Consider the following 25455-nt stretch of genomic DNA (forward strand, 5'->3'; position numbering starts at 1 on the left):
ATATTTATATATTTTAATTTTTTTGAATGAAAATAAAGAGTATTTATTTGAACGTGTTAGAAGCTTAAAAATAATAAAATAGAATAATGCATATAAAACCCTAAGTATTACAAGCTTGAAATTGAAATGAAACCAAAAATTCTTACAATCGTATATATAACCACGATTCCAACTTTCCAAGTTCAGCTTAAAAATTTTAGGAATTGGTTGGTTAGACAAATTCCAATCCAGCTCTAAAATTTTCGAGTCCGGGTTTTAAAATTTTAACCGGGTATCCAATTTGCTCTCCCCCAAATCTTGCTAAAGTACTCCGTATTAAAGTTCCTTATTGAGCATTATGGATCAGCCCAAAAAACCATTATTATGGATCAGCCTAAAAAATTTACTCTCTGTTAGAAGTTACGAGTACAACAAAAAAAAATTGTCGTAATCAAAGTGATGTAATATCGTTTTATCAAATCAGAAAAAAAAAAAAAAAAAGTTAAAAAAAAAAAAAATTGCAAATTGTTCATCTTCTTCAGTTGTATTCTTCACTCACGAATTCACAATCAGGCAATTTCACCTGCCCCATCAAATCCAACGCCTGAAATTCCTGCAAAAATGAAGCAAAAAACATGGCCATTTCGATCCGACGGTTCTCCATTCACCGCACTTCCTCTCGCAAAAAACCACCCTATTTCCAAACAATTTTCTGCAAACCACCACTTCTCCAAATCCCACTCTCTCGACCGTCCGATCAAGGCCCGAATCACCTCCTCACCGTCCGATCACCACCACCGTGACTTCTCTTCCCTTCCGTACGATCTTCTCAACAAAATAGCATCTGGGTTTTCTCACCGAGACTTAAACGCAGCGTCTTTGGTGTGTAAGTCATGGAACGACGGGTTGAAGCCGTTGAGAGAGGCGATGTTGTTGTTGAGGTGGGGTAAAAGGTTTAAACATGGGCGGGCCGGAGTTCGGGTCAATTTGGAGAAGGCGTTGGAGTCTTTCTTGAAAGGGGTGGCCCGTGGGTCGAGTCTTGCTATGGTGGATGCGGGTTTGGTTTATTGGGAAATGGGTCGAAGAGAAGATGGGATTGCTTTGTATAGAAGAGCTGCTGAGCTTGGTGATCCTTCTGGTCAGTGTAATTTGGCTATTGCTTACTTACAAGGTAATTCCCTTTGATTAATTTTGATGATTTTGTTTCTTAATTTGCATTTTTTTTTGGTTTGTTTTGGTGTATTGAGTCGCGAATTGTAATAATGTAGACGGGATTTGATTTCGGGTTTTGGGTAACACCCCATGACCCAATTCTTTAACAATTGAGCTAGGTGATATTCACATTTCTAAATTAGGAGGGTGTAAGTGTGAGAAAGGGTTGCTCACTTAATGGCTAAGAGTAGCATTTAGTTTAGTGACATGGGTGTATGGTTGGAGGACTATCACCCTGCTGTTCACAAAGCTGTATTGGATGATGTTAATGCTTTAACACCTTAATAAATTGACTTTCTGGCTGGTGTCAAAAAAGTGTGAGAAAGGGATAGAATATAAATTTGTTTTCAGCAAATGGTGGTTTTGTGGAGCTGTGACAAGTGAGAGTGTATAAATGCATTTGGTGTAAAAGTAACAAAACTACATAAGAGTATTGATGGTAGGATGGTAAAAGAGTGGTTTTTGGAGTTATATGGGAGGAAAGTTTCTTTATTTCTAATGTTTTATGTTTCACAAGGTTAACAAAATTGTGGGGTTCATTGCCTAAGATGAGGAGAATCAAGGTTTGGGTTTTGGATGTGATTACATAATTAAGCTTTTTTGTGTGGATAGCTTGTCATGAGGATCTCTTACAAATGAGGGGTTGAACAAGACAAATTTTAGCTTAAAGCTTAGGGAGTTAGTTGTTGTAGAGGAAGTTTGGAGCTTCAGTGGTTGAGTTTGGATACAAGACATGATCTAGGGGAGTCAAGGGATTGGATTTGGATGGCTACCTGTTTGGAGGAGCTTGTATCTGTTAAGTATTCGAAAGGGTAGTGTGTGCCCCCATAGCAAACAGTTGTCTATGGTAATAGCTCGAATAAGCTGAAACTGTGAGAGAAAAGAGGACTATGTTGAGCAGAGTCATTACCCTGGCCATTTTGTCTATTTTATTTCATAATATGAATTCATAATTTTAGTTTAATTCAGGTGTATAGAGAGCCACAAAATACTAATGTAGACATGATTCAATATCTGGTCCTAGATGCCAATATGCCATCCCAAGCTGTTTAAAACAACTAAGGTAGGTGATCTTCACATTTTCAAATTAGGAAGGTGAAAGTGGAGAAAGAAGTGAAATTTAGTGCTTATTGGAGCTGTCACAGGTGAAGATATAGAATGCATCTGGTGTAGGGTTTATATGTTACGGATTTACAAGTTTGGTATTGAATGGAGGATTGTAAGAACGCTTTTTGGGGTTAAATGTTAGGAATGTTTCTTAATTTTGTGAACTTTAGTGTTTCCTGATAACAATATCATGGGGTGTTTTGATTAAGATAAGGAGAAGCAAGATTTGGCTTTTGGATGTGATTCTAGGAATTAATCTTTTTGTGTGTTAGTTTGTCATTATTCACTCCTTACAAAGGAGAGGTTTTCGGTTGTGCAGGAGAATTTTAAGCATAAGATGTGTTTGTAGTGTGTGTGGTTTGATGGAGAAGTCAGTAGTTCATGGACTTAGGGAGCTTGATTTATTAAGTGTGGAGGGTTAGTTGCGTGAGTTTGAATTGTGAAAATGACTAGGCGAGCAAGAGAATGGGTTTGAATGAGTAACTACTTGTGGCTGTTAGCTACTTTTCAGGGGAATTTGGGTGCTTATACGTTATACTTACTATTAAATATTCGAAGTGGTGTATGACCTGTTGCAAAGAGTTGTTTATAGTAATATACATGTGCAGAGCTGTGAGAGATAGGAGGGCTATATTGACCATAGGCATTTTCAAGCCCAGGGCCAGAGCTGGAAGTCACGATTGCTTCCTGGCTTTGTAAAGCTGAAGTTGGTGCTGGCAGATTGGGAGATTATGGCATTGGAATGAGGGTGATTGTGCGGTCTGAAGTACACCATCATTATGTGCAGATTGCAGTGATGTAATGCAAAAGAATGAGAAATTATAGAGGCTGAAGCTAAAGCGGTACTTTGGAATTTGAAGCTTATGGCGGAGTGTGGATACAATAGTTTTGTGGTTGAAAGTGACTGTCAAAGCAACGTTCATTTCAAAGGGTGTTAGAATGTTCCGTTTTGTTTTGAAAATATTTTAAGTTTAACTCTTGGTTTAAAGTTTCTTTTTTTTTTTTTGGTCTTTTTAGGATAGAGCCATAGAGGATATAGGTTTGGGGCCTATTACTTTTTGAAGCTTGCTGAAGTTTCAGTTATTTCTACCTCAGCTCCATTCAGTCTAAAAGAATAGGGCCTTATTGGAGATGCAGTTTATTATCTGTTTGCAAATGCTAAGATAGTTACCACTTACCAGAGATTTTAGTTCTGTGGTTCAATTATGGTCTCATATCTCCAATTAGGATCAAGTGATTAACATATTTTGTCCTCTGGCTTCTGCTAATGTAAAATTGTAATACAAGTACTTACTATGTCATTTCCTTTTTGGTCCCCTTTTTGCTGAGAAAATTTGAAAACCTATTTAGACTTCTGCCTCTTAACAATGGTGAAAATGTGATACAGTGGTACAAGTGTGGAAAAAATGCTTTTGAATGTTAATTGTGCATAATTTGATTTATATGCATGCTTGTTTATCTGTAGCCGACTTTGCAAATCCTAAGGAAGCTGTCAAGTGGTTATTGCAATCTGCCTCTGCTGGACATGTCCGTGCTCAGTACCAACTAGCACTGTGTTTGCATCATGGGCGTGGGATTGAGCGAAATCTACCAGAAGCTGTACGGATTTATTTTACTATTTTTAAACTTTTGATTTTTTACTTCTTGCAGTACAACTGGTATCAACCTAAAGAACTAGTATTGTGTTGGCAAAACTTCTGAGATACAGTTCAAGGTTGTTAGTTACAAGACACAGCACATGATTGATCTTTATAATTTATTTTGAGTAGGCTAAGTGGTACCTCAGGGCTGCAGAGGGTGGATATGTTCGAGCTATGTACAATGTGTCACTCTGCTATTCTGTTGGTGAAGGGTTTTCCAAAAGTCATCCACAAGCGAAGAAATGGATGAAGCGGGCTGCTGATCATGGTCATAGTAAAGCACAATTTGAGCATGGACTTAATCTTTTCTCGGTATGTAGCATCTTACTTTCCAAAAACTTGTGTGTTTGATTGCGTTATTTTACTTGTACCCATGAGCCTTGGGCTGGGTCACCAATTTAAAATACAACCCCATCTCATTCAATCGCTGATAACCCCCTTCCTACAATTCTCAACCCCCCCCCCCCCCCCCCCCTCCAAAAAAAAAAAAAAACACACACACACACACACATACAAGGGTGGATGATGAGCGTGCTCCCACATCAACTAACCATGATTCTCGTGTGTATTCTTATATCTTATTGCTTTATCTTTAGCCAAAGTCTGCATTAGGATTTAGTTTGAGAATTCTTCTGCTGCTCCTTTGGCAGGAAGGGGAGTTGCCAAAAGCTGTTGTCTATCTAGAACTTGCTAGCCGTGCAGGGGAGACTGGTGCCTCTCATGTGAAGGATGTCATTGTGCAACAACTATCAGTTAATTCACGTGATCGTGCTATGCGTCTTGCTGAAAATTGGCGTGCATTGCCTTCATCGCGCTGACCAGAATTTATGGACAACTTTTTGTAAAATCCTCCTCCCCGGTCTCCGATTTGCTCCCTTCTGCGGGGGAGCTATGCCTCATTATTCACACTTGGACATTTGAGGTCAATCATGTAAGCAGTAAGTTACAACTCAAATACTAGTGCATGTTCTTTCATAAAATGTGCCTCAACTCCTCAAGTGATATAAGAGGCTGTATTATATAAACCCTTTGGGCTTTCTTTCTAAAATCTAACTTTGTACCATTGCTTGAAAGTGGATCTCACAAGCTTAATTTTAAGCCCAAATGTTCATGGTAATGCAGCAACTTTTCTTTCAGATTAATTTTCTACTAGCAAACTATTCGTTCAGATTTTGTCTAATTCTTTTCAGAATCAATGTTAATTGGATGGATCTTACACAAACTAATTAATTTACAGTATATGTAATAGTTTGCTCAGATATTAGATCAGATTGTTCAGCAACTCCAAAAAAAAAAAAAAAAAAAAAAAAAAAAATATATATATATATATAGCAACTTTTGATATAATTTCTGATTATTATAGGTTCAAGTAATTTTAATCGACAAAAACCTAAGATTGCAATTCATCAAAAAAAAATTAATAAATAAAAATAAAAATATAAAAAAAAAAAAAAAAAAAAAAAAAAAAAAAAAAACCCTAAAATTGCAACACTCATTAGGCTGCAAAAACAGTAGAGGGCCTCCTTTTGTGAACTAAAGCCAGGCCCAAAATCATTAGAACTTCCTGTTCCTGATATATAAAGATCCAAATACCAAACCATTTTGATTACTGTTAGATAGATGTACAAAATCAGATTATGCAGAATGTAGGATAAAAATTAGTTAATTTTGTCACAAATGTTTATTTTTTGTAGAATGTAGGATAAAAACTAGTTAATTTTGTCACAAATGTTTATTTTTTGTCTGTTAATGTCACTAGAGACCTAAGTATCCCTGGGCAAATCTTGTCGGCAATAGCACCCTTGTCTGAGATTATTAGAGTCTTCTCTTTGACAAGAGTCTGCAGCTCATTCAATTCAGAGTCGAGCCTTTCTTGATCTGCAACAACAATAACAAAATAATCAAATTAGACATTACTCCATCAATAATGTCCTAGTTTATCTTTCAAATAGCATTACAGCTTAGCTGCTGTAAATAAAAACAATTGGTGTGGTAGAATTATATGGTGACTTACTGTGAGGCATTAAAAGTTCCTTATATTCTATAAGGTTCCACATTCACCCCTCAAAATAAAAGTCACTCCACCCCAGTTTTATGATGTATAATTGTAATTTGTAAGTCTGTTTCAGCAAGAGTTGACACTAAAACCTAATAGCGTAAACATGTTATAATAGCTTATAACATGTTGATTATAATAATTATGTGGTTTATGTTGTTACCTTCTTTTGAAGTACAAGAGTACCATAGACGACAAAAGTAAATCCTTGTTTTCACATAGCACATGACGAAAGAAATTTTCTAAAACATATGATATAAAATAGGTCAGCGAGTCTCTGTCAAATTTCCCAACTTGTATTGAGCCATTACTAGATGAATTCACCGGGAGTAAGGCCAAATTCAAAGCTACGTTGCTCAAAACTTTTCAATCCACCTTAAGAATTCAAGTCAGATCCTAAGCATTCAGACATGGATATGGACACTTCATTGAGTTCATTCTCTGTCAAATTTCTCTATTAGCTCTAGTTGGCCTAGGAGTGCATTTGTAAAACTAAGCATGATCTGAGCTTGGCTTGGCAATGTTATATAGGAGATCAGGGCATAAGTATACAATTGGAAGCATTTTTACTGAGGTATTAGGGCAAGGGCAAAGAATATAATGGAGTAAGATGATATGGTGCAGATTATCAATGCCCGAACATAGATTCAGCCTTTGGTTGCCTATGGTAGAACTTTCGTAATCTGTGAGGTGGTGAAGAGATAGAGAGACATAAATACTGTTTTTTATTTATTTTTTATTGTGATCATAATAAGTAATGCATTCAGAACATTAAAGGAAGCTAGTAATCAGATCTAATACTACTGATTATCATGTCTTGTATGGCACTTGGTTTTGTACCTGTGTCAGACACAAGTGTCTGAGTCTAAGTAGCATAGATAAATAACTAGCCCAGAAAATTTCTCAGGCAACTCAAGACTTCAGGGTTACAACTGATTAGCAAGCAAGTTAACAATCAGTTGATAAGATTCTAGAGTTCACAGTCAGCCATTTTATGCAAATTAGTGCAAGAGTTCAAGGATTTGAAAGTTAAAGCCATACAACTAATACATGAGTATTTCTACTAGACAGCTACGAGTGAATATTATCCCAACCTAACCTTATCAGATAGATTTCACTTAGTCACTTTAACATGTAAACAGAACAAGAAGACTAATAATGTCAATAGAAGAGAATGCAATAACACACCTTCCTCTAATATGGTATGAGCAGCATGAAATGGAACCTGAGCAAAGACATCTGTTCCAGGGAACATCATCCACATATTTTCAGTCGCATCATGATTTCCACAGGTTGGACAGACTTCTTGAACTAATGTCTTGGAACCATGCCCTCCAATCTCCTTCATAATAGACTCAAATGGAGAAGGAACACTAGTTTTTGTTGTACGTGCCTTCTTCCTAAGTGCTGTTAATGCCTCCCTGTTCCCATTCCTTAACCTGTCATTTTCCACAACCTACATCTTCACAATGAGAAAACAAACTCCTTTTTCTTGGGGATTGGGGTTGAGGTATTATGTAACTAGCTTTACTCTTATAAATTTCATAAAGTGGTGCAAATTTCAACTGGAACAACTCTTATAGACACTAGCACACTACTAACTAATCAAGCTGAAATTTTGGATTGCAAAAGTAAGCAGCATAAGTTCTTACAAAAAAGTGTAAAGATCAAGCAAAAATTTCAGATGCAACATCTGTTCTAATCAAGAAACAACTTTTAATACCATTTCAAGATTTACCACTTCAAAATTACACGAATAGGCATTCTATCATATCAAAAAAGATAAAATAAAGTAGGGATTTAAAAAATAAAATCCAATGGTCATGCACAGGTTCTACTACTCCGTACTAAAGAAGTATCTTGAAAATCAAGACGGCACAGCATTACTACCAACACATTACCCCAATGCTTCCAAAGAGTCCACAATTTCACTCTTTTTTTTTTTTTTTTTTGTTTTTTTTGTTTTTTTGTTTTTGTGTGTGTGTGTGCGTGTTTGTTTGTGCGTGGGGGGGTGTTGGTGGTGGTGGTGGGGTTGGTCTCAGATGCAGCCTAATAATTAAGATGACAGAGATTTTTCTGCTTTCCAATTGACCCTATATCCAATATGACATGTAAACATTGACAACAATATTTCCTAATAACATGACCATCAAACTTAAGCATCCTAGTTAGTTAAGTAACCTGGACAGAACCAATGCAAAAAGATAACTCATGGAGTCGGGTAAAGTACTACCTTAAACACAGACAACAGACCATGCTTTTTCACAAATCAGCTTGGTCATTCATAAACTCGTTGTTATCATCAAACAAACCTGATAGTGTGAGCTCAACAATACTCCAAAACAAATCAGCTATCTGAAGATGATCCCAAACAACCACAATCACACTCCATAAAAGACAAATGGTAACAAGGCTTTAGATAAAAGATCAATTTGTAATAAACCACAAATAAGGCGTAATCATAATGCAAACACAATGAATGATGCACTTGTTGCAGTAAAAAGCACCCCCATAAAAAGTAGTGAACTCATCACCATTAAACTTTGTCCAAATTACACCAAAAACAAATTCCATCAATATAAAATAGAAAGCGACAACATAACAAGGCATTAAAACATGGATGAACCATAAATTATCACATTTGCGCCTTACAACTAGCACAAAAACATAGACAATACAATCAAACAGCAAGAATGCTAAAATTAAATTATATGACCAGGCATATAGAGCTTAAAACTAACAAATTGAATAAAAAAACAAAGCTTAGACATAATACCAACCTGAAGCCGTGCCAAAATCAGATGTTCAGCTTCAATCTCAAGCTCAGTGAGTTGTTGCTGGACTTGTGTTACATTTTCATTCATATTCTTTCAATTTCTTCAAAGAGCGACCTAAAAATTCAAATAGAAGATAAGAAAATTAGTACAGCATAAAATAAAGACTAATAAATGTGGGATACAAAATGACTAGCCCCAAAAGGCCAAAGCAGTGGTGGATCTCAGGATTTGGGGAATGGGGGTAAGAACTCAATTGAAAATATTACTTGTATAATTATTCAATAGAAGAAAAAGAAAAGTTCAATATTAAAAAAAAAAAATAACATAATTCATATTACATTACATATAGCTAAGAGCGTAAAAGATTACATAAGTTTCAAATAATATTTTACAATTGCATACGACGAGTTTTCAAAATTTGAAATCGGTTAATTACATCGTCATCAACAGCATTAACTAGCAAAAACAAATCATTCCGAATAAATGTAACTAAACAACCATTGGAAAACTGGTCACTCATGCTATTCCGCAATTTATTTTTCACAATAGTCCTCGAGGTATAAAAAAAAAAAAACTCTTCCCACACTTGCAGTTGCAACGGTAAGAATCCTGGCTAGTTTTTAAAAGCAGGTAAAATAGTTTATATGAACTGTGTTTCTCGGTTTGAACTAACATCATGGATTGTTCCCCAACATCTTTGTGACTTCCCTCCACCTCCCTTCCAAAAGTATTCTAAACTTTAGTTTATCATCTTCCAATTCTAGCATATGAAATTAAAACCCATAATTAGTCTAAATCTAATAGCCAATTCATCTTCCAATTCTATTGCCATTTCATCGAACAGATGGTGGGCATAGAAAAAAGCACGGAGTTTTTTTATAAGTATTTAGCATAGCAATGCCCAAACTTATTCTTCTAGATTAAACATTAAATTGAAACTATATGAACCGAATTTCTGAGGATATGGAGTTATGTATTGATACAATTCATACAAATGCAAAGTAACTAAAGTTAAATAGATTAGCGAAAAATTGAAAGATGGCAAAAATCAATAACACCAAATATGAATTAGGGGAAAGAATTAGAAAATTAGGGGCAAGAATTAGAAGAAAATAAAGGGTAAAATACTTATATGAATTAGAGGGAAAAAGAGTACCCGAGAAGTTGGAAATTATAAGAGTTGTGCGCTTTCTCTGTCAATGGAGGTTGATGTTGACGGAGGCAGCTGAACGGTGTATCAGGCTTTGTGTTTTGGCTTCGGGCTTTGTTTTGTGAAGTTATGTGCTACTCCCTTTGACGGAACCCCGTTAATCTTCAAGATAAACAAAATACAAAATTACGAGTAATTTTTTGTTTTAAAGATTAAGGGCATGTTCTCATACGATTTCTGTTCAATTCAACTCCTAATTTCCTTCTATTATAAAATACTTCTATTTGTTTCAGTTTAGTTTAGCTCATTTTAGTCAATGAAAACGGGCCCTAACTAGTATTTTTTTCACTCCCTCTATTTTATTTACTCATTTCGACTCAATTTGCTTGCAAAATATATTTCGAATATAGATACAAGTTAAGGGATAGGAAATCTTAAAAACAAAATTGGTTCAAATTATATGAAATATGACTATTGACTCAAATTATATGAAATCAAGTGATTATTAAAATTCTACTCCCTGCCTTGTGGAGTTACTTCGTGTTAAAGATAAAATTTTGTGCTCTCCGTAATTTTATTAGAAGAAAATTTGGAACCAACTTTTAGAAGATTTAAAATTTTGCCTTGTAATAGTTTTAAACAACGATTTATTGTGTTTTGGTATTTTGGTTAATATTGCTTCTAAATTTATTTGGTTGCAAATACGTAGTTTCTAACTTTGATTGTTTAAGAGTAATTAAGACTATGTAGTTTCTAAATTTCTAAGCAATCAATTTTTTACGCTTAACTTCAATTAGAATCTCGAATTTGCTTAGCTACTTTAATTTTTATTAAAATTAGGGCAGCTAACGCGCGCGATGCGCGCGTCATAGCTAGCCATATCTTGAAGGTTTTTTTTTTTTTTTTTATTGTTTGGCTATCAAATCACAAATTTAGTTAAATTAACAATAAGAGAAATTTTTCCTTTAAAAATAAAAAACAATAAGAAAAAAATATATAAACAACTATATTTAGGTGGTATAAATGTTCAAGACAAGTAACATTAATGAAAGCATAAAAGAACATAAATATTTTAGAGGGTATAGTTGTCTAAACACTCTTCATTAAAAATAGCATGTACATATTAGTGAGGGTATGTATGTAAATACACATTTTGAAGGGTATAATTGGCATTATACTATTCATAAGAGTAGTTTTCTAAAATTTATAAGATAGGGATTCAAAATTTAACCTGTATTAAAAGGCGATGCATATTAAGTATGCAATTAAAAAGGGAATCAACATGCCATTGACCTATGTATCAACTTTAAACTTCTTTTTGTAAGGGTTGTATTACGATTGTTGTAATAAAATTGAATAAAAGTTATGAATTGGCCAACTCTACACTCCAAAAATCATCCTAGAAAACAACAAATGAAAAACTATTGGTGTACAATTTTGATATTTCCTTTGATCATATGCTCATTTTGTAGCAATTGCAATTTGCAACCGGGCTACTCCAAGTTGAAGGTGGTCCATGAGGCTTGTTTTGTTCTTCATTATAGAGCAAAAATACAAATTGGAAGCTAGAAGCACACTGTCTGAATCTATGATATTTTGTTATGTTGCTGCCTGTTTGCTAGTTAGGCTGTCAACTCATTATATAGCATGGGAGATATGTAGGAAAAAATACCAAAATTAACAACACTTTGAAGCTGTAAAGCCAATATCATCATCGTCCACTAAACAGACAAAGACGAGTTTTAAAGAAGTGCCTATCAATCAGTCTCTATTGTCATCTACAAGAAAATTCAGAATTTTGAACCCCTTATGATCAGCCTGAGTTCAGCAATGCTTAATGATTTGAATGTTGTATTCATCTGAATTATTCAGTGATATCTTGTTGTCAATAATAGTCATACTCAAGTTTATAATTGACATAAAATTGTGGGCATAATTGCATAATCTGTTTTTACATAGATAAGAATAATTTAGTTTCAACCTAGGAGTACAGAAGCAAGAAATACAAAATAATTCGCAAAATTTGCAGCAGAACTTAAAGAACTCGTAATTATGGTCTATTTTGTTCAATAAAAATTCAGCAATAAATTTACTCCAGGTACAAGGTGACCAGCTACAAAAATTCATGGACAGTTATTCAAAATGGAGTGAACCTGTATTCAATTCTCTCATTCCTTTCCCTCTGCACACTAATTACAAAACTAATTTTCCAGAATGTCTATTTACTTTACACGAAAAGTCCTTTTTTTCTATCTAAATACGCATCGAAGATTGTCTAAGAGGATGAGAATCTCCATGGTAGAGACCAAGATGGTACATAGCCTTGACAATCAATTCTCTCAGCTGAGGATACTGAGCAGTAAGATTTCGATCAGTCCCCTCAAGGGCGGTCAGAAGCCTAGCTCGTTCTAATGCCTCGCTGTTGCCAGCGTTTATAGCAAGGTGACAAAGGAGAACCAATCCATTTACTTGAGCCCTCTCGCTTTCCCTAAGCAATCTCAACAAAGGAACTACCCCATCAAACTCGATGATCGCCTTTGAATGTTCATGACAAAGGAAATTCTCCGGATCAACAAACTTTGCTAGAGCAACAGCAGCCTCAGTACCAACCTCATGATCATTACTGCTAAGCTGCTCAACCAAAGGCCCGATTACTCGAGTCTCTTTTGCAGAGAATGTCCTAGAAAAACACCCAATTGATTTTATAGCCGCAATCTTCAAAGCTCGATCACCAGACTCTTTGATCACCCTTAAAAGCTGCACCACCACTGCCTTACCAGCAGGGGAACTCGTCTTGAAAGCCGACCTGCGAAGGTCAGCATTCGATTCAGCAGCCAATGTGATCTCCATTACAGCCATTACACAATTCTTCCTCAACTCCCCTGTTTCCCTCTCAATCAACTTAGCCAAACTAAGCAACCCTTTAGTCTCAGTAATCCTATGACTATTTGCAACACTATCCTTGGCAAGCATCCAAAGTGCCTTAGCACAGCTAATCTTAAGCTCCATCTTAACCTCAGCACTCTCATTCCCTCTTCCCTTCCTAGTCTGCCCTCCTTTACTAACCCCAACATCCGAATACAACGATGAAAACGACGAATAACTCGAATTCAGCTTCGGTTTCCATGACTCCCCTCCTATCCTCTCCTTCTCCCTCTCTTTCTCCCTATTAATCTGAACAATAGAATGAATACTATGATGACTCTTCTTCATAACCTCGGGTTCGTCTTCCAACATCTCGAACGATAACAATGAAACCAAGGGACGAATCACATTCTCCCTCCCAAACTCCTCCTTAGCAACACCACCATCAAATTCAGCCATCCTTGCTACTAATTCCGCCATCTTAACCTGAACCCTCATTGGAGAATCACCCAAAACTTGAACAATCAAAGGAATACCCAAACAATCAACAATAACCCTAACTCTATCACCATCATTCGCAACATTATACAACGCTGTTGCCGCTGTAATCTGCGCCTCAGCGGAGTTCATTTCCTTCAATAGTCTCAACAATGGTGGAACCCCACCTTCTTCAACAATTATCTTCTTGTTACGATCATTGTCTCGGGCCAAAAACCCGATCTCATGACCCGCTTCGATTCGGGCGGGTAGAGAAGAACCCATTTGAACAGTCGCGGTATAAGACCAAACCCACGCCAAAATCGGGTCGTTGCTTGCGATTGGTGGAAGAGACAAAACGACGTCGTCGGTATTGATGTTATCGTCGTTTGCGTCGACATGGAAGACGGAGAGAAGCCAGCGTAAGTCGGCGGCAGAGGTGTCGAGGAGAGAGAGAAGCTTCCGGAAATCAGCGGCGGTGATGAGGTTGACGAGGCGGTGGAAGAAGGTGCTGCGACGGCGGCATTTGCGGACGAGGCTGTGGGCCCGATGAAGGGTTCGAGAAACTTCGGCGGCGATGCGACGGAGAGGGCGGTCGTAGATTGCGGAGGAGTTGGCGGTGGTGAAGCGGACGAGTGAGCGGAGCATGTGGGCGAGACGGTCGACGTGTTTAGCGACTTCACCGCAGTCGAATTTGAAGGAGGTTGGGTCGTTGGCTAACTCGCGAACTCGTTCAGCGAGTACAATTGGTTCGGAGAGTTGTTCTTCGAGGGGTTTTTCGTCGTCGATTAGCGTCGCCGGAATTACAGTCGCCGGCGTCGGAAGTTTCGTCATTTTATGGGGGAGAAAATGAAAAGCGTTGGAAAATGAGGAAGATTTTTTTGAATTTTAATTTTTATTTTTTCATTATTTTGAGGGAAAAGGAAATGAAAGAGTGGATTTAATTTGTGAGAGTCAATATATGAGTCTACGGATGTCAGTTTCAATCTTTTGGTACTCCTTTTGTTTTCTGCTTTTTGTTTTCTGATTTTGGTTTATTATAGAGTATTTTGATTGTGATGATTATTTTAATTTGACACTGATGATTATTGTTATTAAATTAGCTAAATGAGAGAGAATTAGAGGAAGAGACATGAGTAGGTTTAATTTATGTTAATAAAATGGATCAAGTAGCCCAAACACCAACACACCTACCCTGTTTACTTGTTTAGCACTTTAGCACCAAGAATTTTTAACAAATCAATTTCATTTGAAAACTCATTAGCTCAGATTCATGAATATTATGGTAGGGAATTAGGGATAAATATGTCAGGGTTGTTAAAACTTACTACTACTTCTATTAAAATACGAAGTAACAATAGCCTAATAAAAGTATTTTCAGATGTTACATATTCACATACACATCTATTTAAAAAAAAAAAAAAAAATCAACCCGGTATTTGCTAAAATACTTTAAAAAATTGAAGTCATAAAATAATGAAGCTAAACCACATTCACAGATCAGAATGTCTGTTAAACTTTCTATTGCTTCCCAAAAATTTTATCAATATCAATGCTTCCTAGTTGCATGAGTATTACCGTATTAGGGGACATTGTCTTTAATGAGATGAAATTCTCTCTTTAAAAATGGATTAATGCTTCAGAATATGTATATTGTATTCTTCCTTTCCTATATACTCTAATCTTTTCACAATAAAATACTCCATACATCAATTAGTTATTGTTATTGCATTGTGGTACATAAAAATTTATAAAATAACACTTACACTTATATATAGTACATTGTAAAGTAACTAAACAATACATAGGTAAAGTAAAATAATACTTCAATAGAATTAGCTCTTAATAAACTCAATTCAACAAATATGGAAATGATAATTTTGATCGCAAAATCCAAGAAAATAATGACAATCTATCAATGACACGGAATATAGAGAAAATTCAACTTGTGATGATGAGTCGCAAATTTGAGAATGAAGTTTTTTTTTTCCCTCTCTCACATGAAGTCACAAGATAAGTTTTGTATCTAGGGAGGGATAAACTTCTAGCTAGTGAGCTAAGTAAAGTATTATGAGGGGGTGTAGTAGAACTAAAGTCCCCATATAGTTGAGGTTTCATGGTAGATGTATCATTGAAATAAATTCTAACTCCATTTTAGTTTAATTTAAGAGGTCTAACAACCAACACCCCTTTTGTAAATACATGTTGAGATTGAAGATTATTTATAAGTGAATTCAACATCGGCATGCCACCCATCTCCTTGTATTAAGTATAATTGACCATAATTGTAAACTCCTAAATTTGATTAGTATCAAGTCTTTCACCTGTTTTGTTTGATAACCTTGTAGGTTATGTTCAAAGCATCAATAAACTATTGGTTGGTGACATTATATATATATCACGGAGAACAAAATCAATATGCAACAACAATTTATTTATTTATTTACTTTCTTTTGAATAGTCACCAACCATTAAATCAATTATTCATATTACATACGTCATAATTATTACGAGAATTATGAAGTATAAGCTTTTTTTTTCCAAGTGATATGTGACCCAAAAAAAAAAATGATTTACAGAGTATTATTTTGTAGATATGCTCAAATTTGTTGCAATAGTTTCAAATTGTTATTGGCTAATCTACTTAGGCTTTGAACGTATAAACATTCGGTGTATGCTTAGGTTTCTATTGGTACAATCATTATTAACATTCTTGAAATATAAATAGTTGTTTGAATGATAATTTAAATTGCATTATGACACAATTCATACGACTAAACAATTACAGACATTACAATATATTATTGGCAAGGGAGTTAATGGAATATATATTGTCAAAATGTTAAAAAACTTAAGATTGGATATGGAAAATAAGTTGATATATAAGTAGATGTAAGCCAAGATCCAATCATTTAATTAGGTAGCGGATATTTGTCCATTCAGAACATGCCGCCTTTAAACACTATAATGAGGACAATCTAGTTAAGAGCTTGTCTTTTCTTAGACAAATTCAAAATTAAATTAGAAATAAAATTAAAGAAGTTATCTTCCCATTAGAAATTTAATTATAATCAAATAGCTACAAAGTCATTAATCACCTTTTCTTTCCTACGTAGTATTTTGATAGCTTGGTAGTCATTCACTTAGGCTTATAGGCTATAGCCTTGTTATGCATTGCATTTGTTATAAAAAAAAAAAATCACAAATCAATTCGTGTTCAACTAACTTCATAATGTATACATTTTGAACTTTTTGGGATTACTTTTAGCACTATCCATTAATTTTATATTTCGCTTTTAATTACTCCGTATACAATATTTTTCTTAATGGCCAGAGAAGTAGGGTGCTTGCACGGCTGTAGTAGGTGGAACTTTAAAGGCCATGCATAATATGATAATATCCAACAAACAGATTGATGATCTTCAATATCTGTATTCTGTGGGCATAAAACCAAGACCAAAGTACGGTTGCATTCTCAGTAATGCCATATGAGACAAGAAGTTACAGCTCAAAATTATAAATATACATGTCTAATACTCCCATTGTATTCAGACACAAAAGTTTAAATAAGTTCTAGGATTAGTCATACTTCTGTAAATCGTTCATATTTTGTAATAAGTGAAGGGTTTTTTCTAGGAAGTTTCAATCCCTATGAAACTGCCAACCAGATAAGCTAATAGGAAATCAATTTCTCAAGCTTTTTTTGTGTCAACAAAATAAATATTGATTACCTCTTACTACTAATTCCTAATTCATGTTTCAATACCTTATCCTCTTGTTTAATTTTTGAATTTGTAAATACGGAGCTTGTCAGCATCAAGTCATGTTATTAATAAAATAAGTGATTGCATGAACAATTTTGTACCTTCTGATATATAATAATAAACTAATAATATCCAATTTTCTTAAGGGCAATTTGGAAAGCAACACATTTGTTTTCTCAAAACACCAATTAACAAATTCTGTCCAAAAAGTAATGCTATGACGCATGCAAACCATCTCAAGTATGCCAAGATGATTTGTAATATTGCACTTTGTCGAAATTACCATGATAAACCATCTTCAATCTAAACACTATGGTTCACATTAAAATCAACTTATTGAAATCTTTACAACAGGAAATTATTGGGCACCTCCAATGATAGATTTCAAGCAAATGGACGCTGCAATTACAAGTAAACAGACATTCTCAAGAAACATAATTTTCCTTAGAGTTTGGCCATCATCGCATTTTGTATAGGCTTAGCACCCACAACACTAGTTTCCTTCATATCTGACTCATGTGTGTTGGGTGGTACATCAACTGCAGGTGAACAATTGAAGAATCCATGTGGCTGCAAATAGCAAAGCAGAAACAAATTGATAGAATGAGTATATCATATCTATTCGGATAGGGGAAACTGGCTAAAAACATACTATCCGTGATCACCATTAAGCAATAAGAGGAAGCAGATAAAAGACAGCATGTTTTTCGCACGAACAATTCAGAGTATCAAAGTCATAGGATAATTGGCTAGGTGGTCTATGTTCTGATTGTCCCTTGGATCTGGAGCTAGATGTGAAGTCTAGGATAGAATTTTAATGACCTCTTTTCATTCTATTAGCTAAAGTTTACAACAAACTAAAGTTTCAGAAATAAAGCAAATTGTTATAGTTAACAGAATGGTCCAGAAATTAGTATACACTGAAGCAGTGTCTGATCCAACAAAGAAGGATTGGCTTACCATGAGTGTAAAACCCAGATGTTCGACAGGCATGACTGGCCAGTCCTCCAGACGCGGTATGTGTGTCAACCCAAATACATACCTACAGCAATTTGAAACATGAGTAGGAGCACAAGAAAAAATTAAAGTTGACTGGCGATTAGGAAATGTATAAAGATTTTCCATGAGTGATACCATACAAAATTTCCAGAGTCCAGACTGAGAAATCAAAAGAAGAGTTTAAATAACAAAAAAATGAGACATGTTTATTTATAAACACATACAAGTGCAACCGCAGTTATTCAGCCTATTGAGAACCTTCACTCCTGCAGTACAGAAAGAAAACTTACCAAAGAACTACATCAGCCTCCTCCAAAGAACGGTTTTGTTTAACCCAAGAAGCCAGCCCTTCCCCAGCACGTGGATTTTGATTTGGAAATTCTCCTCCAGGAAACATCTCATTAGGAGCATATTGTGTAACCCATAAGTTATGTTTCAAGAAGGCCGCTCTTCTCAGGAATTTAGCCTCAGGACCTGCTAATGGTAAACAGTTTGACCCCGGCATAAGCTTGTAACCAGTCAGCTGGCCAGTTCGGTTAACTGTTCTTGTATTCCTGACCTAGATTATGAAAATGAATTCAGAAATTTGCACTCAGTGCCTAAAGTTAAGAAAGGAGCAAAATAACAGATAAAGGTTCAAAAGCACAATTGCTAGCTAGCATAGAACGCATTATTATGAACAACGCTAGCTATAAATTAAGGAGTTTACCAATGCTAGCTAGCTCTACTTTGGAATACACATTTAAACCTATATGATTCCCTATCCTTCTTTCTTTCCTTCCTTTGGAGTATATATTACATTCTACAAATATCTTAACAATGTTAACATCTCTTCCTTTTTTTCAATTTCAATTTTAGTAGTTCCAAAATGATTATGAAAGAAATTTCTGACGATGAAATTTCTTTAATAATCAATTTGGACTTCACTAAAATTGAAATTGAAATAACGGAAGAGATGTTAAGATATTTTTAGAATGTAAATATATACTCACAATGAAGAAAGGAAGGAGAGGGAATAGTAAAGATTTAAGTGCGTATTCTAAACTTCTAAAGTATTGGTGAACTCCTCAAATTTATAGAGAGGGTGGTCATCAGCAGTTAAGAAATACAGTACTTCAAAGGGTCAGAGTATCTTACAATCCAGTGGCGGGCAGTCAATGGATTACAATCACGCACTGCCTGTAACTCAGATCTTAGTAGCTTCTCCTCAGCATAGAATGCATTATTATGAACATTGTCTTTCCCAGGTTCCTCTACCTTGACATTCAGCTCAACAACCTGCAGAGAGCAGATAATCATTTAATGATAAAGTGCTGCAATAGAACAAGTTGCCAATCTTAAGAAGACAGCCAGACAAATATGTCAGCACCCAGGTCACAGGCATACTGCAGTTGTATTTTCTCCACATCAACTACACAACACAGCCTCGGAAATTCAGTGTACAGTTTACTGCTTGACTTCAAAAGCTGATACTATTAACCATATAAAGTGCAAAACCAATGCATCCATAAGAGCAAATCTAAAAAAATATTGCTATAACTAGCAATCACATAAATTACCTGATTCAGAGCTTCGCCAGGCTTGCAATCAACAGCCATGTCCATACGAGCAACGAAAAAGTGTTGATGTACAGGTGCATACAACCCAGGAGCAATTGTAGTACCATATTTTCGTACTTCACCAGGCAGAAGTGCTCCTACGCTCAGAATCCCAGTAAGTTTAACTTCAGCCTCAATCTTGCCATCCTGTAAGACAGCTCAAACGTTTAGGTTCCCATATAAGAGTAAGTAAAATGTGGAGACACAGAATCAGAAAACTACTTATAAAGCTAACAGATTACAGAGTTATGCTTCTAACAAATTTACAATCACTAATGGTCCAACCATCAAACACTCACAAAGTTTCAAATTTTGTCTACTAACCAAACAAAATGATTCCTTGGTTGGATCTAGGAGCTTAACTTCTTAAGAAATGGTACATTTCAAGGAAAGCAATATCCTGTGATGTACCCTAAATTGTCAACTTGATAATTCTTGTTTCAGCTAACTTAAAAGGGCAAGGTAAGAACATTTCCCTATTTTTGAGGAATGATTGAGGCATTTTTGTTAACCACACAGTCAAAACTTGGTGCTGCCATGTAAGTGCAATCTGCCAAATCTTTTTTGTCAACCAAATAAGCACTAAATAGACCCAGTGCATAAACAGACAAAAATAACCACTTGCCTGGTAAAAGTGCCAATAGAATCCATACTCATAATTGGCCACTGTGCAGATGAAGGAAACAGTAAGCCTTCTAGATCTTCTCACTTCAGCTAACCCTGTTCGCCAGTCTTGATGCTTCCATAATATTCCATGGTCTTCCTCGTGCAAACAGACACAATTTTCAATTGTTTCAACACCTCCCGTAAAGTTTGTAAAATGGGAATCAAAATATTTGATAGAGCCTAAACAATCACAACCCTGCAGCATTGGAAATGTAACAACACAGTTACTTCATATTCTATCCAAAAAGAAGCAAAGAATTTGGCTTAGGAATACCAAGTAATCAGAAAAGCAGACTAACAATGGGCAGATATTAACCTTTTTCAGAGAATGCGCATTCTTTCCCAGACCATCTTCACCAGCATCAAATGCGTTCTTCCTGTAATGTGGTTCATTTGGATCACCATAAGGAACCACCATCTCAACAAAGCTTAACCTCTGAGCTACAGAACGGCGGCCTCTACTTCCATCAACATATGCAACAGAATGTATAACCAAACCTTCCCGAGGAGTAAATCCAACACGAAAACTCCACTGCCAACCAAATTTAAGCAAAACAAGAGAGAGAATTAAGTAAAATAAGTATGATTCAGTATGAAAGTGTAAAAACATAGTTGCACTTGCAAGGTTATGCTTCAAAGCAATTTAAACAATAAATAAAGCACCTTTTGCCATTCAACAAAATGGCCTTTCACTCGAAAACTAGGCCCTTCAGGCTGAAGAATATGCAATGGTTTTACATCACTTCGATCAACACCTCCTCTTGTTTCACCAGGTGTGTAATTTCTTAATGGATCAGCAGGTGGTAGAGGAACAAATTTTTTGTCCTCAAACTCAACCAATACCATATTTTGCATATCGACCAGAACATGGATTCCTTCAACTGGACGAGCATAACCATTCTCCATTGGACAATCACTCTCAGTTCTGCAAAAGATAAGGGGCTTAGCGAGCCTACGGCTTGGAGAGTCAGCCTCACTGTGATAACCAACGCACCTGCAGAACAGTAATGGTAGCAATAGTGTAATTATAATATGAATCAGCAATCTTCATCATTTACAGATCAAAAAGAGGAAAATGAGCAGACAAAAGACACATAGAGCTGCTAAACTTGGAAGCAAAGCACTAATTTTCTGTAACTGACCATGCATCTACCATAACAAGATCCATATCCTCAATACCCCTCTTTTTCATTGCCTCTCGGAATGGTGGATAATCCTTCACAACTGCTTCGCATTCAGCATATTCTACAGCATCCTGCAATTTAATTATAAGAAACAGGAAGATATTACATAGAAATAGACAATGATGGGCACACAGCAAACAACAAGAATGAAAAAACACAGCTAAAGCTATCAATATTCAGCAAGTAACAAGATCTCTCTTTGTCCAATAGTTAATCGCCACCTTACCATGAGATATGAGAAATGCTTTTTGATATGAATCTCTTAAGAATGAGAAGCTTAAGAAAATTTTGAAGTCAAAGTTGAAAGTTGGACCAAATAAGGTGAAGAGAACTGAGCTTTAGCCTTTTTCCAGCAGCCAGTCATAAAAGATGTAATCCCATGAGGCCATGACACTAATCATTATATTGCTCACAAACAGAAGGGTACTTTTTGGGTAAAAGCGGGAGTCATGAAATCCCAAATTGGAAAATGAGATTCACTATAGAGTACTCGAATACGAAAATTTAACAGGCTACTACGTTCATTGAATCATTGCCAATTGAATTTGGAGTTGGACCTCACTGTGGTGTGTATACTTGAGCTATTATTCCTCCTTCCCCCCCCCCCCCCTTTCCTCTCTCTCCTCCCCACAAACATGTCTCCACAAAACACTAGAATGGCACAAATGACCATTCAGTGCCAATATCCAATAAGTTCATAATAACAACTACCAAAAGTAAAAACAAAAACAATCAACTTGGCCGAGAATAATAACAAATGTGCAGTATTGGAGGCTGTGAACAATCTAAACCCAGCCTTTGGTCAATATGAAATCATGAAATAGATCATTCATAACAATGATTCAAATCCCTTTCTTTCCATCTCCATTAGTAACTATATAAAAATGATTAATGTCACTTTACTAATGTATACTGTTAAAGATTAAATAACTAAATGTAATTACTAACATAGACTACTGTTTCAAGAAAAGTTTGGAAAGGTGAGTGGGCGTGAGAATAAGGAGGATGAAGTAAGAGAGATATAGGTGGGCCATGGGTGGATGTAATTAAAAAAATGTGGATTGAGTAAGCGAGTGAGTGAAAAGAGCTAAAAAGTCTGGGGGTAGAAAGGGTGATGTAGTAAGTGAGGCTTACAGCTTGCTAAAAATGGAATAAAGTAAGAGCAAGTCGAATTTTCTAAAACACCAAAAAACAGAAAGTGATTTAAAATTTCAGGAACGAAGGGAGTATATAATATCAATTTGGTAGTGAAAAGAACAACAAAAGAATATTAGTCATGCACTCATGCTACTGTGTAAACAAAGTGTTTCAGAGTAAGAATCACAAAAAATACATGATCAATTTTGGACATTTTTCCGCACCATCAAGCTGGACTGAGACTGATGACGAACAAGACCAGATCATACTAGATACTGACTAAAGCATCAACCCCATTGATACTACTTGTATTATACAAGAAGCATGAGTGGCAAAATCACAATCTCAATCTCAATCTCCCATCCACCTTAAAACACACACACACACACACACACACCATATGAGAGAGAGAGAGAGAGAGATTCTTCTGCTTAGCTTTTATACGATACAGACATAAAGTAAGAAACTCAGCACCAAACGCATAAGTGATAATGGAGAAGGATAAATATCAAATACAAGGAGAAAAACATCACAAGATAAAAGCATTATTCACTTGACTCATGAAAAGAAAAAACATAAATCCTAAATGTTGTTGTAGCACATACCATGGGAGGCTGAACATCAGGAACAACTTTGGACGAAATGACTTTGCCCTTATGGTGTCCCCCTCGTGTAGTAGCATGAATTTCGAGGAGTTCAACGATCCATATGCTAGTCTCATTTGACTTTTTATTGTAAACAATGAGTCTTGCCTGACGCGGAGGAAGCTTAGAAGGTATAACAGGTCTACCTTTTACCCTGGGCAGCAAAGAGGGCTGGAAAGGAGGAAAGAAATATGCATCTGCCATAGCAATGACAAGCTTTTCTGGCTCCACTAAAACCACCTCAATAAACCGCATGCTATCTCTCTCCTGACAAAACAAACATGAAAGAGAGCCAAAAAAAGAATGCATCAAATATTTGGTTATTCTAATGAATCAACCACTAACCCAAGAAAATACAACCAAGTAAAACAGAAAGAAACCTCTGGAGTTGCTCCTGCAGCTCGGACAGTAGCAACTGCCACCTTGATTTCAGTAGCTGATAATGGATCCAATGGGTGGCTCGTTCGACCCCTCCATGGATAAGAAGCCCCTGTCAAAGTAGCATAGTTAGAGAGCAATAGTGGAGAGAAGGGGATGGATCACAATCACTTCATTAACCAAAAATACAAAATTTAAGTTCAAATTGTCACAAATTCTTCCTTGAGAACAGAAGAATATGTTATTTTGTTAAACCAGGAAACTACAATCATCCATTTTCAAACAAGCCTGTTTCTTTCGTGGATGCAACCAACAGGCCGCGTAATACAAAAACTCACTCAAAGCTCCCAGAGGAGCCAGAACATCATCACTTAGTCAAACACAATGCAAGAACTATTGCAATGGTGGGTAGAAGAAGATAAGTCAATAAAAACCAGAGACCTTAATACCTGGAAATCATTCTCTAGCAAGACCTAAAGAATCTCTGATAAGAAATCGAGTAAACGAAATAATCATCTACTTGTTACTTCGTATTGTTTTAATTAATTTCTTGGATAACTTGGATTTTTATGCAACTATCTGGCTGTCAACATGATAAGGATTACAAAGAATAGTTCAACATATCTTACTTTCATGCATTTCTAGACTCTTAGTTATACTGAATAAGGCCTCTAGTTATAATTTGTTGTTGACAACTCCATTGAAATCATCAACCAACATCATACTAGAAGTATCCTATTTAATTTTATTCAAGATGGACAAATGACGCTTCTCTGTGAGCTCTGTTTGAGTGTAAATAGGTAAAGCATCAATCGATAAGCTCATGTCTATTTTATAAATCAAAAATCACCCATTAAATTTCAAGAATTATTACAAAATTACGAAACTGCTTGGTAAAGACCATTACACAATTAGTCTGATGCACGAATAAAACTCAGTAATATTTAATTCGAACATTTACTTGACACAGTCTTTGAAATTAGCTTCCATGCAACAAATATATTTGAAAAAAAAAATTGCAAAATCAAACTAAATTACGGATATATTTCGGATGATTGATTCAACATTTTGATAAACATAAACTAATCCATTTGATTAAAATAAATCGGATTAACTTCGAAATGATTAAATTCTACTTTCTCAATAGTACGACAAAAACAAGCTTCAATAATGATGATCATTATCATCAATCTCACCATCTTTTATCAGAAATTAGCAAAAACATAGAATCGCACTTTTTTCGCACAATTCACAAATCAAAAATCAACGAAACTTCTAGAAAAACAATAGCGAGAAAGAGAGAGAGCAACAACCTTTAGCTTTGGAAGCAGCAGTTACGGTAGGACTTTCAGGAAGCGATTCAACAGAATGAATCAAATTCGCCGGTCTCTCACCGACAATCCGATCATCGGTCGCCGGAGACCGATCGACGACGACGGAAGACGGCGAAGAATCACGGATCTCGCCGGAATTACAGCAGATTGTAGAAGAAGAAGAAGACGTCGTTTTTTGCGAAGTTGAGGCCATTGAAGAGGATTAGAGATCCCAGAGTAATAGTAATAGTAATTATCGTCAGCAAAGTACTCAACAATTGACATACAGCAGCACTTTCACACTCTCTGTTCGTTGCACCGCCCACTCGCCGCCGCAATCGCCGGAGCTCCGCCGCCGGAGAAGGAAGCTTCTAGAGAATGGTGGAGTTGCTGTAATGGAGTCTCTGGAAGAGGAAAGGGTGTGGGTGGATTTATAGGAGAGAGAAAGGGGTTTCACGTGTAATCGCGCTTTTTTTAGTGGTCATTTTTTTAATTTTTAATTAATTTTT

The 25455-nt window shown here is 35.9% G+C and overlaps 4 protein-coding genes across 4 annotated transcripts; 1 reads left to right on the forward strand and 3 right to left on the reverse strand.

Moving 5' to 3' along the window:
• Nucleotides 1–472: 472 nt before the first annotated feature.
• Nucleotides 473–5103, forward strand: LOC145601842 (F-box protein At1g70590-like). The gene is made up of 4 exons (XM_081657920.1): nucleotides 473–1150; nucleotides 3764–3897; nucleotides 4068–4250; nucleotides 4589–5103. The coding sequence occupies exons 1-4, from the start codon at nucleotides 601–603 to the stop codon at nucleotides 4754–4756; spliced, it is 1035 nt and encodes a 344-aa protein (XP_081514046.1). The 5' UTR covers nucleotides 473–600; the 3' UTR covers nucleotides 4757–5103.
• Nucleotides 5104–5377: 274 nt separating this feature from the next.
• Nucleotides 5378–10064, reverse strand: LOC145602372 (uncharacterized). The gene is made up of 4 exons (XM_081658567.1): nucleotides 9928–10064; nucleotides 8775–8885; nucleotides 7183–7450; nucleotides 5378–5816 (listed from the first exon to the last, which is right to left on the reverse strand). Exons 2-4 carry the CDS (start codon nucleotides 8856–8858, stop codon nucleotides 5671–5673), a joined length of 498 nt encoding a protein of 165 aa, XP_081514693.1. The 5' UTR covers nucleotides 8859–8885; nucleotides 9928–10064; the 3' UTR covers nucleotides 5378–5670.
• Nucleotides 10065–12174: 2110 nt separating this feature from the next.
• Nucleotides 12175–14097, reverse strand: LOC145600763 (uncharacterized). The gene has a single exon (XM_081656630.1). It carries the CDS (start codon nucleotides 14095–14097, stop codon nucleotides 12175–12177), a length of 1923 nt encoding a protein of 640 aa, XP_081512756.1.
• A 3209-nt stretch (nucleotides 14098–17306) lies between these two features.
• LOC145601838 (amine oxidase [copper-containing] zeta, peroxisomal-like) lies at nucleotides 17307–25455 on the reverse strand. The gene is made up of 12 exons (XM_081657916.1): nucleotides 24947–25455; nucleotides 23636–23745; nucleotides 23217–23522; nucleotides 21433–21545; nucleotides 20954–21284; nucleotides 20607–20822; nucleotides 20250–20486; nucleotides 19586–19771; nucleotides 19164–19304; nucleotides 18317–18585; nucleotides 17988–18069; nucleotides 17307–17597 (listed from the first exon to the last, which is right to left on the reverse strand). The coding sequence occupies exons 1-12, from the start codon at nucleotides 25158–25160 to the stop codon at nucleotides 17472–17474; spliced, it is 2331 nt and encodes a 776-aa protein (XP_081514042.1). The 5' UTR covers nucleotides 25161–25455; the 3' UTR covers nucleotides 17307–17471.

The sequence above is a fragment of the Chenopodium album genome, chromosome 21, assembly GCF_948465745.1.
Source record: "Chenopodium album chromosome 21, dcCheAlbu1.1, whole genome shotgun sequence".
NCBI classification, from domain to species: domain Eukaryota; kingdom Viridiplantae; phylum Streptophyta; class Magnoliopsida; order Caryophyllales; family Amaranthaceae; genus Chenopodium; species Chenopodium album.